This window comes from Neopsephotus bourkii, unplaced genomic scaffold (assembly GCF_033783945.1).
Source record: "Neopsephotus bourkii isolate Nb327-2 ecotype Australia unplaced genomic scaffold, CSIRO-AGI_Nbou_v1 NB_107, whole genome shotgun sequence".
Taxonomy (NCBI): domain Eukaryota; kingdom Metazoa; phylum Chordata; class Aves; order Psittaciformes; family Psittacidae; genus Neopsephotus; species Neopsephotus bourkii.
This window is the reverse complement of record NW_026900624.1, coordinates 13,944,926-13,960,859: the sequence shown is the minus strand read 5'-3', so window position 1 is coordinate 13,960,859 and position 15,934 is coordinate 13,944,926. Positions and strand designations below refer to the sequence as shown.

Sequence of the window (15,934 nt, the reverse complement as noted above, 5' to 3'; positions counted from 1 at the left end):
AAGGGACAATACAGTAGTGTGGAGTAGTGTGTAAAGGATTTTACTTACCAGACTGGAGTTTGGGATTTGCTACATTCTTTTGGAGTGGCCAAATCACAGAAAAGACTCCAACCACAGTGTTGCCCCACACCACCACTAAGGGAAAAACCTGCTCAAGTAAAATACTTTGTAATAAAATACACTGTCATGTTTTTAAAATTATTTTTAATTGGTGAAATTAGACTCTAGCAATATTAAAGTTACTTGAAACAACTAAGAGCAAATATTCTGTTTTACAACTGCAACCTTGTAAGGTGCTTTTGAAATTCTTTGTGTGTGAATTTCTCCATTTCTTTTCCTTGTTGGAACCAAGAACACCACTCAGGAGGAGGTTTGCATGCTGCCTCCAGTGCTTCCTTGACTGTGTGCCTCGAACTTTTGCATGTGAACAGTGTAGAAATTAATGGATAAAACTTACTGCTGTGTGTGCAAAAACATGTTTACACATTGTTCTGTGGTCACCTTACTCTGATAATAAGCCTGTGTTGGCTCACCCATGCCTCTCCTCTACTAGTGCATGTTCAAAAGGGGCTTGTAGTGAGCCAGACCAGAAGAAAAAAGGGAGGTGGGGTTGGTGCTGGCATGTTCGTCCCTTTCCCCAACACCTGGCATGTGCATGTGAGCAGAAGTGGCCCCAAGGAGGGCAGGGAAGGGATTGTAAGACTGTGAGTACCCCTTTTGTAGTCTTGGAGCAGCTCAACTCTGTGCTGTGAACCTGTTGCTGCCTTATGGGAGCTGAATAGTGGAGGCCACCACACAGCCCTGGCTTGGATGTAATTTATTTGTGTTCCACAGCCTCATTGCATCCCTGGGTCCCATCCTACGAGGCAGCCCTGCCTGGACCTGGTACCTGCTATTCCCTCAGAAGGCTACTGGTCTCTGAGTTGCAGATAGCTGGATCACCTGAAACACATTATGGTCATGACAGAAGTGATATATGTGAGTGAGAGAAAAAGAGAGAGCTGTTTTGGGTGGTACAACACAGGCTACCTGCGTATTTCTTTGCCTGATCCAGAGAGAGCTTATAGCTGAGGATCCAAAACGGAGATGCTAGGTTGGCTGTGGAGGGACTGATGACCTCCTCTTTACATTAGTTTCTTCCTAGCCCTTGCTGCTCCCTGTATATCTGGCCAACTCCTGAGGATCTGGCACTGTATAGGAATTCCATTTTCCATTTATCTTGTATTGAATGGAAAAAATCTGCCGGGGGGCCACATCTCATGAGCTAGACACCCAACAGATTGTCATGTGTGCTCTTCACGATGTGGGCTCTTTGCTGCTGTTTGGAGGTAGAGATGAGAGAGATTTCTTGGCTTTGATGTAGGTGAATAGAAAAGGAATAGGGTTCTTGGATGGTATTTTTCCCAGTGGGAGAATTATTTGGGCACGAAGGCAGACAGCTGCCATGATTGCCTGCGTATCTCCTGCATCACTGCTATATGAGCCCTGGGTTGGAAGGCCCTGTAAAGTATTCCTGGTGGGAGGGGGCTGGGAAAAAACTACACTTTGGTCCCTGGCCATCACAGCTAGCCATTGCCTAACCAAGCGTAATATACTGTGTAAGTCTATGCAGAGGGATCACAGGAGACATATTTTAAAGAGAACGAATATAGCATTAAAGTCAGTGAGCAAGAGAGTGAGAGACGGAGAGTGTGTAGCATGCATTAAAGTTAATAAAGCATTGCAGGAGTGGGGACTGCATTTCACTGTGAAGGAATCTAATTTAGTGACTCGTAATTGGAGGATAACAGTCCTGCTGGAATGAAGTTATCTCTTCATTTTGCCAAACTCTCAAAGTCTCTTGGTTCTCCTTGTGAGCATCTCTTGGAAAGTGGATCCGTCAGAGAGTTTAGAATTGATTGGTGCTTCACATCCGTGGTCCCTTTCAGCCTCTTAAGTGGATTTGGTTCCTCCGGTGCATATTTATTATGTATTTTATTATCTGCTTATTTTTCTGCTACTATCAATGCAGGATGCATACTCTCTGCTTAGCATGACAGTGAGGGAGCAGGTGCTGAGCCTCTGTGTTCTCCAGGGCAGGACAAGATGAGGCCCCTTGTGCTCTTTCTCTTTCTGTGGGTGATGTCAGCTATGGCTGTTTTGTGGACAACCAGCCTCCCCAGAGAATTGCCATCCTTCTCCATACTGCTGTTGCTTTCTGTTCATTTGATAGAGGCACGTGTAGCAGCAAACAGTATGGAAGGGTCCCATTCCTGGACCAGAAGTGTAGTGCAAAGAAGCACAGGGCTGGTGTGTTCATTCCAAGCAAGCCTGGTTGCTGGAGAGCAGTCATGGTTGTGAATAGCTGACCAGGACGTTTTGTGCTGAGGGAAAGTCTTCTTTGCTTTGAAATGCCTGAAATCTCCTTGTGAGAGCAGCATGGCCCTGGGTGGGCACGCTGAGCAGGGCTGACTCCCACAGGGTTGGTGGGCAAATGGGGGAACTGTTGCCCCCAGACGAGGGGGTTCTGATATTTACACTGCATAGATGCTGCAAGGATTAATTATTTCATGTTTGTGAAGTGCCTTGAGGATGAAAAATGCTGTGAAAATGTGAACTATTATTAAAACAAGACTGAATAAAGAAAGCTAGGAACAATCCCGCAGGGAACAGTCCTGCTCAGGCAAGGGCTGGAGAGATGACCTCATCGGGTTTTTCCATTTCTACTGTTATGATTACAAAATCAAGTGGACATGTTCAGGGAGAAAATCTGTGTAACATCCCTGGCTGTAGTAGCTGAGGGGGAACCTTTCTAAGCTCCATGGGTCTTTCTGCTTCTGGGCGAAAATAACAGTCATAGGGGCTTGGAGGGAATGGCTTCTCCACACTGCATTGATCCATTTTTGGACACAACTGATAGGGATTTTGGGGGTTCTGGATTTTTGTGTTCCTGGATTTTTAAAATGAAAGGAACCTTGTATGGGTGAAAGGCATATGGCTGACTGTACTACAGACTGGAGCTATGTGTGTCCTGGTGGTAAGAAGGTTGTGTGTAATGGATACACCATACACATAGATTCAATGGTCTTGCTAATTTGTCCTCACTTTCTTGTGGAGGGGCTGTTCTAAGAAAGTAAAAAGAAGTCCTTATCTGCCTGGTCCCTTTAGCCTTTCTGCCTACACCTCCAGCAGAAGGCCAAACTGATCACAAGCACCAGTAATTCCTTTGTGTTGAGGGTAAGCACTTAGACATGGGCTTGACATAAGCAATTAATTTCACCAAGACAGCTGATCAGCCATCAAAGGACAATTTTGTATCAGTTTTGACTTGGGTCTTAGAGTGACATGGGACCTGAGAGATGACATGATCCCATCTTCTGCTGACAGATGTTCTTTGAAGTGACTAAACTCTGAACTGGAGGCTGGACTGGTCTGACTCCTCCAAGTTCAACAGAGTACTGAATACAGCCAAAGGGCTGGGTGTCAGGCAAGAAGGATGGGTGGGAGGAGAGCTAGTGGCTGAGGAAGATCAATGGATCAGCCTTGAAGGCTGAGTGCATGATTAACTTGTCAATTAATCAGTTTCCCTTTTTCTTACTTTCCCCCTTTCTTGTTTTTTTCTTCCTCACTCAGGGAGTGTAAGAGCCGAAGATGAGGCCCAGGGTGGAGTGCTACTCTCCAGGGTTTTGGCTGGTGCTGGCAGTCCTCGCGACAACAGGGAGCGGGGCCCGTGCACAGAAAAGCCACCCGAGCATTGGCATTGCGGTCATCCTCGTGGGGACCTCAGACGAAGTGGCCATCAAAGATGCCCACGAGAAAGATGACTTCCACCACCTCTCAGTGGTGCCTCGGGTGGAACTGGTGGCCATGAATGAGACAGATCCCAAGAGCATCATAACCCGCATCTGTGACCTCATGTCAGACCGGAAGATTCAAGGGGTGGTATTCGCTGATGATACAGACCAGGAAGCCATTGCTCAGATCCTGGACTTCATCTCTGCCCAGACCCTCACTCCCATCCTGGGCATCCATGGAGGCTCCTCTATGATCATGGCAGATAAGGTAAATTTCAGCTTTCTTCTACTGCACGCCTGCAGGTCAAAACTTAAAATAGAAAGAAATAGCTTATTCTGTGATCCTAAGGTGTAGTCTCATGGGGCCGAAGGGTTGGGGGACTAGAGATTCTCAGATTCAAAGGGAGATTAACAGATCTAACTGTGTGTAGCACTGCTGAGAAGCCTATTAATCATGTGGAATTATCTGCAACAGAGAAAAAACTAGGAGGAAGAAGAGCAGGTAGAAGAGAGCTACAGAAGGGTCAGCTGTTTTTTTCCTTCCTTATAAGGATAAAGAGCCCCTGACAATTGTAATTTTTTTTTTTTTTTAAAGGTTTTATTTTTCCTGTATTTTAGCTTGGAAGAGCCAGAGATGCTGGCTTGAATTTTTCCTGCGTACATCTGGAGGACATTGTGGTATTGTCAGGGATGCTTAATACAGCTCTTACATCTTAATTGGAAAATAATTGAATCTTTAATAAAGCCATCCTTTCTCAGAAGTGTTCATTAGCCCCTGAAGTTAAATAGGTGTTAGCTAGAGCAACTAACCAGTCTGAACCAGTCAGGCTAAGTCTTTCTTTTTTCCACTGCTCTATTTTATTCCTTCATACCACTGACATTTCACTGCTTTCCCAGGCCTCAGCCAGTCTTCTGGGGAATTACTTCACAAACACACCTTCCTGCTACTGGTTTTGAACAGGGCAAGATGCAGAGGGAGCTGCATCTTTGGCGGCCAGCTGATAACTCTTAGTTTAGGGGAGCCTCCATGGGATGCAGCTGGACCTGATACAAGTCTTCCCCTGGGAGGAGTAGGGCACCCAGCAATTCATACATGAGTATGCATTTGACCAGATGTGGTGGCTGAGAGTGGCCTGTGGGCCAGTGGTACTACCTGAGGGAAGTGTACTGACCCTTTCCCTTCAGGCTCAGTGCTAGACTGAGTGAGGGCCAAGCCCTTTATTGGGAAGACACTTTTGACCACACTTTGTGCATGGCGAAAAAGTAAACAGGGACACAAGCCAACAGCCTTTTTCTTTTACAGGTCACTTTTAAGCAAATCTGAAACATTTATCTAGGCAGAATCAAATCTAATTGAATGAAGGGGGAGAATTAAACTGGCCACTGTGGCAGCTTTTCCTCAGAAAGAGATCTAGTGGGCTGAGAAATGCAAGCACTTTCTGCTTTATTTACCTTGTAAATTAATAATCCAGTGAAGGTTATTGTAGGTAAGTAAATGGGAATAAATTAATCACTAATTATTTTCTCACTCTTTGACCAACTGTTCAGTTGCCAAATAACATACAGTTAAAATACAGTATTATTTTCTCGTATCAGCCTTTGCACTAGTCACTGAATAAAATAGTCACAGGTCTTTTTTCTCTCTCTGTCCTGGAATAGTTGCACATGTGATAAAGTCTGCCCCATTTCACCCACATGTTTTGAAGGACAGTCAGGCAACAATGCTGCTTATCCATGCTCTCCTGCCTGCGGCATTGCATAGTTATTGATGTCTGTGCAAAAGGGGTCTGAAGCATTACTTGAGTGCTGCACTTCACACTTGTGGTGATAGTTTATATCCTCTTTGAACAAGTGTAAGAGTTACTGATGCCAGACCTCCTAAGCACTGGGGAAAGGTCCTTGTGACTTTGAACATGGCAGGCCAAATTCTGATTCAGATTCCTGCAGTGTAAATCCAGCATAGTCCCATTGCCTTTGGCAGGATTAGAACAGATTTACGCTGCTGTAATTCAAAGAGAAATTTGGCCTATTGCACTTCGCAAAGATCTTTCTTTCTACCCATCTCTAGTCTCTCCTTGGGAAGGCAGGATCTCCCACGTCTGCCGTGTGTACCCCACTGGTTCACTTCTAAAGAGTGTTCAGGCTGCCCACAAGGAGCAGAAAGGTGGAAGCCTTGTGAATGGAGACCTCTGTTTTATCCAACTCCCTCTTTTTGCAGTTTTGCAGAGAGGAGAAGCAGGTTACATACAAAGACCTGCAGTTTTAGGAAAGGCCAACATTTATTTATTTACTTTTTTAATAGAAATTGAAAAGGCTGACCTTTACAGCTCTGATTCACAGGTGCGTAATCTTTAATGGATAGTATTTATTTGATGAATTGAATTAAAATACAGTAAAGAGTGAATATATTCATATTCTACTAAAAATACTGAAGTCAGCCTGGTAAGTCCTTAAGAAAAAAGTAATCTATTTTCCACAGAGGGCCTTGACAGAGGCTTTGCTTTTAGTGACTCTTAGTCATATTCTTTGGAGATGAGTTGTGTGACTGGGGTTTGATCCTGCAAACATGGATTGCTTCTTCCAGCATCCCCTCGACACCCACAGCAGTCAGCTGCGTTTGAACTTGCTCAGCATTTCACAGGTTCATCCCTGCATTTACAGCGTTGTTATCCTCCCTGTGCGTTTGTGATCAGTAGTGCCAATGCAAACCTAAAGAACAGTACAAGCCACTAACGCCTTAGTGTGACAAATAAGCCCCTCTTCTCTGCAGGTTAATGCAAAAAAGCTCCTCAGTCAAACCACTTGGAGTAGCATGTGAAATTCTTTCACTTTCAATGAGAGTTTTGTAAGTGTTTCTGGGAGGAAATTTGAGCCCATGTGTAAAAAAAGCTTTGCAATATACTGTGAAGCTGGTAAATTAAGACACAAAATGGCAGGCAAAAAAAAAAAGAAAAAAAAAAAGAGCATTTCAAGCTTGAATTTTCTTTTCTCCTGTATCTATAGACAGAAATATTGTATAATGTGCACCATAGTCTGACTTCCTCTCAGTTAATGTCCATCTAGCAGTTTGCTACCTGCCAGCTGGAGGTCTGGGCATTGTTACAACCAGTGGGGAGGGAGGAACCACCTGAGAACAGTTCACCCCACCCACCTCAGGGTGCCCTGAAATACTCATAGGAGAGTCTTATCTCCCTCTGCCAAGTGCTGAAGAAGATTGTACCCTGACTTGCTCGTGATGCCTCAATTTAAATGCTATGAATCCTGCTGCAGATGTAACATAGCAGGTGGAGGTATGTTGCTGGAAGTGTAACGTCTGGATTTCCTGATGGTTTTGTTCAAACTCATACTTTTAGTGTTGCATTTGATTAGGTTTTATGGATAGTGTTTATACCTTCTGTTTTTCCTGTGTTTTGCTTTTTCTCTCTGAAAAATAAGTATACAGGCATTTGCATGTATTTTTGCTGTTTCTCTCCTCAGTGCTGGTGTCCCTAATCCCACCTGCTTAGCTGTTAAACAGTGTTACGTTTAATCTTTGCCTAATTTGGCATCAGAAGAAAATGACCAGATGATCTGTGTGCACACTGTGATCTGGGTTTAGTTCCAGGAAAACAGTGAAGCATAGACACAATGTGCCTCACTTGAGCTCTGGAGAGACCACTTGGCTGAGGGAGAGTCTTGACATCACTGATTCAGTCCCTTTAGTCTTTGAATGTGCCAGCAGTGACACCAACCAGTGTGAACTGCAGCAGTCATTTTGTCTGGGCTGGGTGGCCTGGGAGTGATGGCTGAGGGGGTCCAATAGCCACTGTGATAACTACTCTCAGAGCAACAAGGTCTGCAGCTGTGGGGCATGGTAGAAACATGATTGCACCTTTTCAACCCTGCAAGGAAACACCTGCGTTTGTTTTGGTAGTAATATCTTGAAAATGGCTAGGATGAGGGTATTATGTCACCTGGACCTTTGATGAGAAAGGGATCACTGATGATCTGTGTTTTAATTTGAAATAGATGAGATGGAAAGAAATGTGGACCATAACCAATGCTAGGTTCTTGTGATCCAAGAGCTTTGCTAGTGGAAGCTTCCTAGTCTCTTCAGTTTGCCTGAAGTTGCCATAATGACCTTTCTTTTTACAGCTTTGTGATGCCTGATCTTACACATTAGTTTGCATTGTCCAGAGGACTGCAATGCACTTGTGACTGGTGAACGTATCTGCTCCCATTCTAGTACTTAAAATAATTTCTCCTTTTCTCATTTGTTTTTTGAATGCAGAAACTCAATGCGATCGCAGTAGGGAAATAGATGATGGATAAGAATGCTGTGTGTTAAGAGACTGATGGTGGAAGGAAACCGTCAAGGCTGCAAACCAAGCTTCTGTTCAGATAAGCAGACAGACCAATACCTTGTGTTTGCAGACCTGAGACTGGAAATCTGGGCTGGGCTTTTCTTCATTATATTTTCAATACTAGCTAAAATAACTTCTTCCTAGAACTTGAAGTAGAGGAGCAGTTACAGAAAAGGAAATAGCAATAACAATATACATTCATAGGTATCTTAAGAGTGAATTGTTCAAATTTAGGATGCTTATTGTTTTGGAGAAGATTTAGCTTTTTGCTTAAAAAATGACCACACCATTTGTCTGGTTGGGCTGTTTTGTAATGAGAGACTATTTGTTTTAAAAAATAACACGGAATCTCAACTTGGTGGTAATGAAAGCAGAAAAGGTAAGGGCAAAAAATGCCTTGGGTTCTCTTTATAGCACAGCTGGTGATCATAGTTTTTGGTGGAACTGTCCCTCACTGTTTCTCCACAATCATGTTATTTTGCAAAGGTTCTTGTCCTGTGCAGCTTTACAATAACACAGTGGTGCCCCGGCAGCACCTAGGAAAAATATTGGAAGAGGATGATTATGTTTACCCAGCTGAAAATAATTCTCTTCTATCTTTGCATCCCTTGCTGTTTTTCCAGGGCTTCCCCACACAGGTTAGCCATACTGATGGAAATAAAATGTGAGGAAAGAATAATCTGTTAAATTCAGTTGTGTCCATAATAAGATCTGTATGAAAGCTGCATGAAACTGACCTGAAATCTAAAATTCCTGATCCATTCTAGGCCAGATTTTCCTTCCTTTTCTCACACAGCACAGAGGTGAATTTTCTACTACTCTCCACTACCTTGCTCTTTCTTCCCCATTCACACCAAAGCTGCACCTCCACCTTTCCATCCCCACTTCATAAATCTCTTTTCCCTTTCTTTTGGTTTTCTGTCAAAGTTTTCAAGACATACTGTGTCTCTCTCAATGCTGAATGTAGCTGTGGTCTCCATGATGCTGCAGCAATGGTATTCTTTGGTATTTTGATAGGGAGGAAGTCCAAACTTGGACAATAGGTGGAAAGCACCAGGAAAGAAAATTAACTGCTGGTTAACAGCAAAGTGATGCTGCAGGTACAGGGAAGCTAAAATGAGTTGGATAAGCTGAGCACCTAGATTCACACTGAAACCAGGACAAAGTCAAAGACACTGGGACAGTGCTGCTAAAAGCAGAAGATCTGTAATTAAAAGGAAAGCACTTTCACTCTCGGGTTTCCAAAGGTTAAATAATAGGGATGCATAGGGAATGCAAACCTCATTTTTTGGATGTAAATTTGTTTCATTTCCATTAGGGATGACATCTGAAATTTTTAGAGTCCTTGTGTGAAGGAAAAAAGCAAAAGAAAAAGTTCCCTTTGACTGGATTATATGAACTGAAGTGAAATAAATTCCAAACAAAATGCTGCTTAGAAGCAGGAAGGGGGAAAGACACATTTTGATCTACAGATGTTGAAAGAGTATGGTTCAATGTTGTCAAAAGATTTCTATCCTTTTTTTCCCTCCAAAGCAAAACTCATGTAAATTCACAAAGCATTTTCATTCCTTTGAAACAACATTTGGTGATAGTAGTAGCTTAAATGTTCTTAGACTAATCTAGTGGTTAACAAAGATGAATTTGATTTGAAAAAATAAAAAAATATCAGCAGTTTCCCTGCAAGCTTTTAATAATTTTATTGAGGACATGATTAATACACTTCTGGTTTCTGTACTCAATTTCATCTTGCTGCCAAATGAAAGCACTGTGTTGCTTACCAATAATGAGCTAAATATCATGCGTTCTGAAACTACAAGTCTGCTGCAAAAGTTGGTGAGGGAGAAGAAAGCTGTGTCACAGAGGTATAAACAATGAAAGCCAGTATTGTATGTCTGTGTTGTTTTTTTTCCCATAACCACAGGCCAGGTGGATCTGTAATTTGGGTTTACATCTCTATCTAATCCACCCAAACAAAATGACATTTTTTCATATAAAGAAAAGGAATATAGGTAGCGTATTTGTGTGGATTTTAATTATCATCTGAGAATTTCCCTGGAACAATTTTTATTACTTTACAAATGAATTACAACACTTAAAATCCCTGAGATATTAGGAAACCTTGGAATGAACTTCTAAGAGCTTTAACCTCTCCCCAGGGCCATTAAATCCGTCAGTGTTAGCTCTCATTTTCTAAACAAGAGCTCAAGTGCTTTTATCAATATTATTTCAATTAAAAAAAACTTCAAAGAAATATTTTATTTCTTTTATTAAATATCCTATCAAAATAGTCTGCTTTTAAACTTGTGAAGTTTTCCTCTACTTTATCTCCCTTTTTTTTTTTTTTGGAGGAAATCCATTTCAAAGCCTTACTTTTTTTGGGGTATTGTTTTCAAGAGCCACAAGAGAAAATAAGGAGTTTGATTTTCCCCCCACACACTCCACTTTTAAAAAAAAAAAAAAAAATCTGGGAACTTTCCCTCAAATACCCTCATGCAGTAGTTTCTACTTGATGCACTTTATATCTGCTCTGAGCCTTGGAAATAAAAAGCCTTGGAGACCTGAAGCCTGAAGGCACCCTTTGAGCTTGAGTGTCTCAGGGTTGGGGAAGAGAAAACCTGGAGGGACCCTGGTGAGGTCACACTCTGCCAATGTATCCTGGGTGCTTTTGGGCAGTGGCAGTGCTGGGGCAGGGATAGGATGCTGAAGGAGAAGATGACTACACAGAGGCATGGTTGTCTTCCCTTGATACAAGTTGTCCCAGACCCAACACCAAGCAAAACTGAAGTCTGGTTCCTTTACATCAGCTTTCTGTAGCTATTTATAAGCTACTTTATTTTGGTCCATAGCATTCTTTTTCCAGAAGTACTGAGCATTTGTTTTCTTCTCTTGTTATAGTGATGTTTTCTTTTGAGTGACAGAAGACCTTTCCTTGCCTAGCTGTGAATGTAACTGCTACAACATACCTGAGGGAAAGAGAAGCTGAATTAGCTTCTTTCCAACTAGTGTTTAAATGCAGTGTTGCCATTGTCTACCTGGGAATAGAAGTATTGCAATATCTGTGAAGAAAAGACTGATTTCCACCCAGCTTGGACATGTCAAGTAATGAGGTTTTTGTGAAGTCCTTTCTTGCTATATTTCTAACTTTGATATTCACACTAATGATGTGTTGTTAGATCTCCAAATCTGTGAGCACTTATCTAAATAAAACCTGGGAGCTTGATGAGATCTGACCCATAGTTATTTATAATCATCATTATAACCCTTTTCTTCAAAACAACAAAAAAAGCAACACAAAAGTACTAAATCAATTTGTGCCATCCCCAGTCGGACAAGGAGATTAGTTTCTTCATTCTAGAGCAGGCAGTCCTTTATTACAACCCCAAGCAGTTACTTGTCTCACAAAATCTAAATTAATTACACTCAAATTTGTCCCTACCCTAAGCTGGCCTCAAAATGAAATTGAAAACACAGAGTGTGAAATTGCCCAATGCTGCTGCTTTAGATCCGCATGTCATTCCCCGGTAACCGCAGGACAGAGAGAAACAATTCTTTCCAGGGAATCTCTTATTCTCTTTGCCTTTTATTTGCCTCATTAACCAAGTTTGGAGGGGACGGATTATGAAGGAAGTTAAGGGAATTACATATACACAAGCTGGAAAAAAACAGGGAATGGATAAAGATGTAATTGTAGTCTGTGACTGTTAGGGATCTGGAGGAACTGATACATGAAGATAGAGTGAAACAGCTGTATGTGTGTATTGTAGATTGGCTGAACGATGAGTCAGGGTGTGATTTATACACACAGTGAATAGAAGTAGACTGAGATTAGAGAAAATAATGCTTGGTGTAGCTGCCAGAAGTCGAAGTAGTAGAAACAGGATAAAGTTGAGAAAATATATTAAATGATATGTTGTGATACGTTAAATGACAATATTAAATGATATTTTAGTGTATCAGGAAAAAATTCAGGCACTGAGTTTTATCAGGATGTGCTCTAGTCTCCTTAGGGAAGAGCATGGAAACCATATTGCTGTTTTCAAGCAGGACTGAACCAAATACTGGAGAATGTTATGTTGCTGGAGTGGAGGAGAAAGAGGATGAACAAGATGAGGCAGAGGAAAGAAAACAGAATCTAGGATAGTGGGAGGAAAAACAATAGAGAGTAAGTTCTGAGGGTGACTGAAAAAAACCCCAAAGCAAAACCTATAGGCTCTGTTGAGGCGTTTTTTTCTCTGTGCTTTAGCAATAGCTTCTAGCTGTGCATCTGTGAGGCTCCTGATAATAATTGTATATGTATGTTCCAGAGGAAGAGGGGAAGAAGGAATGATGTGGAGATTCTAAAGGCAGGCAGAAAAAAGGCAAGAAAGGCAAGCACACGTAGTGAGAAGGACTGATTTACAGGGTGCTTGCAGAGTCAAGCAGCTCTACTAGAACGGAGTCCACACTGCAGCTCAGCTATAAAACATGACTTTAAGGCAGTTGCTCAACTTCTGTCTACAGCAATTTGCCCTTTGCAAGAAGACGATAACAATGTTTTTGTAAAGTGCTTTGAGCTCTACAAAAGGCAAAGGCTACCTAATTGCTAGGGAGCAATTAACAGATTTTTCTAGCTGAAGCAAATACAATGCTTGATATGAAAATGCAGACTCTAGAAGGATAAGCTGTAACCCCTATTAGAGGTGGTTGAATAGCTGCAGCATACAGGAGAACTTTTGTATTCAGGGCTGATAGTACCATCTATTGTAAGCTTGCCCAGCATTTCCCATTATAAGATCCTCTTGGGGGTTTCCTGTAACTTTGCCAGGCCATGGCTGTCTGTGCAAAGTTTCCTATGCCAGGTGTATGCCTCAAGCTGATGGATTTATTTCACTTTTATTTGGAAAATAAAACAGCTCTCTCTGAAAATATGGCAGGGGACGATATGGGATTTACCTTTGTAAATGTGCTGGCACATTTTCCTCCAAAGGTTCTCCCTGACCACCACAGGTCCTCAGAGCAAATGCACAAGTTTGATGCAGGTGTCTTACAGGGGAGGACTCTTAACCAGAAATGTGCTGGTTGCCCCAAGTGTGGCCTTGTTATAAGCATGATAAACTGTGTATGTGCACCAGAGTCTTTTTAGTTGTCTGTCACATGTCTTTAAAAGATCTTGTCCTTGCAAACTGTGCTTCAAAACTGCACCTGGACCTTGGGGGCTGCACAGGTCATGCTGGGGCTGGAGCTCTCCTGTGAGGTCCTGGTGGGACCCAGACAGGAGAAATGTGCAGCAGGGAATCTGGACTGCGACAGGGTGAGGTTGTTTGGCATGCAGGGTGTCATGGAGAGCCAGTGCAGAGCAGGAGCATCTGAAACAGATCCTGAAACAAGAAGATGGGCAGGCAGGTTGAAAAAGGTGGAAAGCAGGATGGGAAATAGGAGAGAAGAAAGAGGAGGAGATGTGCTTGCCCAGGTGATGCTGCCCAAGTTGCAATTGAAGCGCAAAACCTGTCGGGTGAAAACTGGTTGAGGAGAGCAGGGCTTGGCTGAGGCAGGGCACAGGGCAATGGCATCATCAGCCATGCTTTCCCTATGAGTGCTGCCTGACCCTTCAGTTAGACAGGAATGTTTCCTCCTTTCTCTGCACTGATCCACAAAGGGAGTCAGAAATGGCTTCTTGGTGAGGACAGGGACACTGTCATCAGTGCTCCCATTGAGGGAAAGCCACCAGGTCTCCCAAAGTGTGCATGGGGCTGACTTGGCTGCACCCCTCCTTAGCCAACACAGCCTGTGCCAGGGCCCCAGGCGTGGTGGGGAGAGGGGAAAAGGTCCTGGGAGGAGGGGCCAAGACCCTACAGCCTCCACCAGCTTCATGGCTTGGGGCCAGTGTGGTCACTGCTGAGGCCCTGCACTGGAGGGCGCAGATGGGAGCCGTTGGGAGGATGCTCTGTGATAGAGCTGCTGACTCCTCAAGGTGTGGGCTCACGCAGTGCAGTGCTTTGTCCTGGCTCTTGCTCCAGAGCTTGCTTTGCTGCTCCGTTTTTGCAGAGGCAGAACTGTGTCCTTACCCTCCCTCCCCACCTTGCTGCAGGAGTATGGAAGTGTGGGGTGAAAAGCCATGTGGTGTGGCTCTGCCATGGGGCTGGGCAGCGTGTCCCCTAGGCTGCCAGCCTTTCTGGATCTCAGATACTGCTCCATGCCTGCTCCCCTTCCCCTCCTTTTGCTTCTCGCAGTTCCCTTCCTCTCACCCTCTCCTGTCTGTCACTCTAACCATTTCTTAATTATTGTTTGCACTGTTTTGAAAATGTGGCGTGCTGTATAAATGCTAAGTGTTTTTATTATTATTATTATTATTTCTGCTTTTTCATTTGCATCCCTCACCTTGTCTTCTCTCTCTATTGTGGCTTCCAGAGAGAATGTGTGGGCTTACATTATTTATAGCTGTGTGAGAGTAATTACAGAAGCTATTTAATTACTCAGTTAATACCGTTCTCCACATCACCAGCTTGTCAAGCTGGTGATCCTCTCGCCACAGCTAAACATGAAGTTTAGTGTTGTCTATTCCACATCATGGTTGAGCAGCTGTAGGAGGTGAAGCTTGAGAGAAAGGTTTGTGACAGACTTGTAAGTTGCTTGTTACTCCCCTTGGGCTAAGAGATGAGCCTGAAGGGACCTGGCCAGGGGTAAAGTGGTGTCAACTCAGCTGGGGCAGAGCTGCCTGTGAGGATGTTGTGTATTGTGAGGTTTCACAGCTCCTAGCTTATGGGGACTTCCTCCAACAGAAACCTACTTGAGCTAAAGTTTAGTATTTGGTGTGCTGCATTAGCCAGCTCTTCGCGTTTATCAAAGGTCAGAGATCTGGAAGGATTTTATTTTCTTAACTTCTACTTAAGCCTAAGAAATCATAGGGTTCACACACCTGCATGGCCTGAGTGCAAGGTAATACTACTATCTCCAGAAATGTTTGTCCTTGCAAGTGGCTGCATGTAGCTCTCACCCTCTTGAAATAAATGAGTTTTCCTTCTGAAGTGGATGTCCTCCTCTTGCTGAGACTCCCCTCGTTGGAAATACAGTGTTTCCATCACGTTCAGTTCATGAAGACTTGTGGGGAGCAGGAAATCTCCCGTTGCTGGAGAAGTATGGAAGAAGGTTGAGAGAGGAAAGAACTTTCCTTGAGACAACACATTGAGCTGATAGTTACCAATACCATTTTGTTATCTACTAGAGACAGTTAAAACCAAAATTAAAACCACCTAGTGAGCTCAGGAGAAATGTAAGGAAGATAACTCTTTTCTGAAGGTACTATAGATAAAATGGAGGGGTCAACGGATCCTTAATAAAGGAAATAGTTGTTTGGGAAGCAGAGAGGCTCTTGTTGGATAGTGGCGCATTAGAAAATGGTGTATAGAGACAGCATCTCTCAGAAAGTGCCTCCCTTCTGTGTCTCCAAGTTCCCTGGCTCCATTTGGGCCCCTCCAGAGCCCTGGCTGTGGGCCAGGCCCAGCCTGTTCCTCAGCGCGGGCAGCAGGAGGGTTGGGAGCAGGTGGTATCAAGGCTGGTAGAGTGGAGTGCCTTTTCCATGCGGCACTGTGTGCCAAGCTGCCAGGCGCAGGACACCTGGTAGCTGAATGGGCTCTGCCCACCTCCCAGAGAGTGGTGGCAATTGAAGAAGTAGGCGTAAGTATTTTGGACTATGAACAGTGATTATAGATGCCATTTTTTTCCCCTGACATCCAGCACGAGGCAGGCTAGGGCAGCCCAAAATTGAAAAAAGACTGAGTATCTGTCTTTCATGTTTATCTCTGAATGGACACCCAGAGTCTCTTACCACTTTTGCAGATC

The 15,934-nt window shown here is 43.4% G+C and overlaps 1 protein-coding gene across 3 annotated transcripts in view; it reads left to right on the top strand.

Annotated features, from left to right (window-relative positions):
• Positions 1-15,934, top strand: part of GRIN2B (glutamate ionotropic receptor NMDA type subunit 2B) — a 219,378-nt gene that overhangs the window by 43,882 nt on the left and 159,562 nt on the right. For all 3 annotated transcript variants that reach the window (XM_061361769.1, XM_061361777.1, XM_061361760.1), the window contains one exon: positions 3,613-4,041. In XM_061361769.1, the coding sequence (XP_061217753.1) occupies positions 3,631-4,041 (411 nt within the window). In that variant the 5' untranslated portion in view covers positions 3,613-3,630. The remainder of the gene's footprint in view (positions 1-3,612; positions 4,042-15,934) is intronic.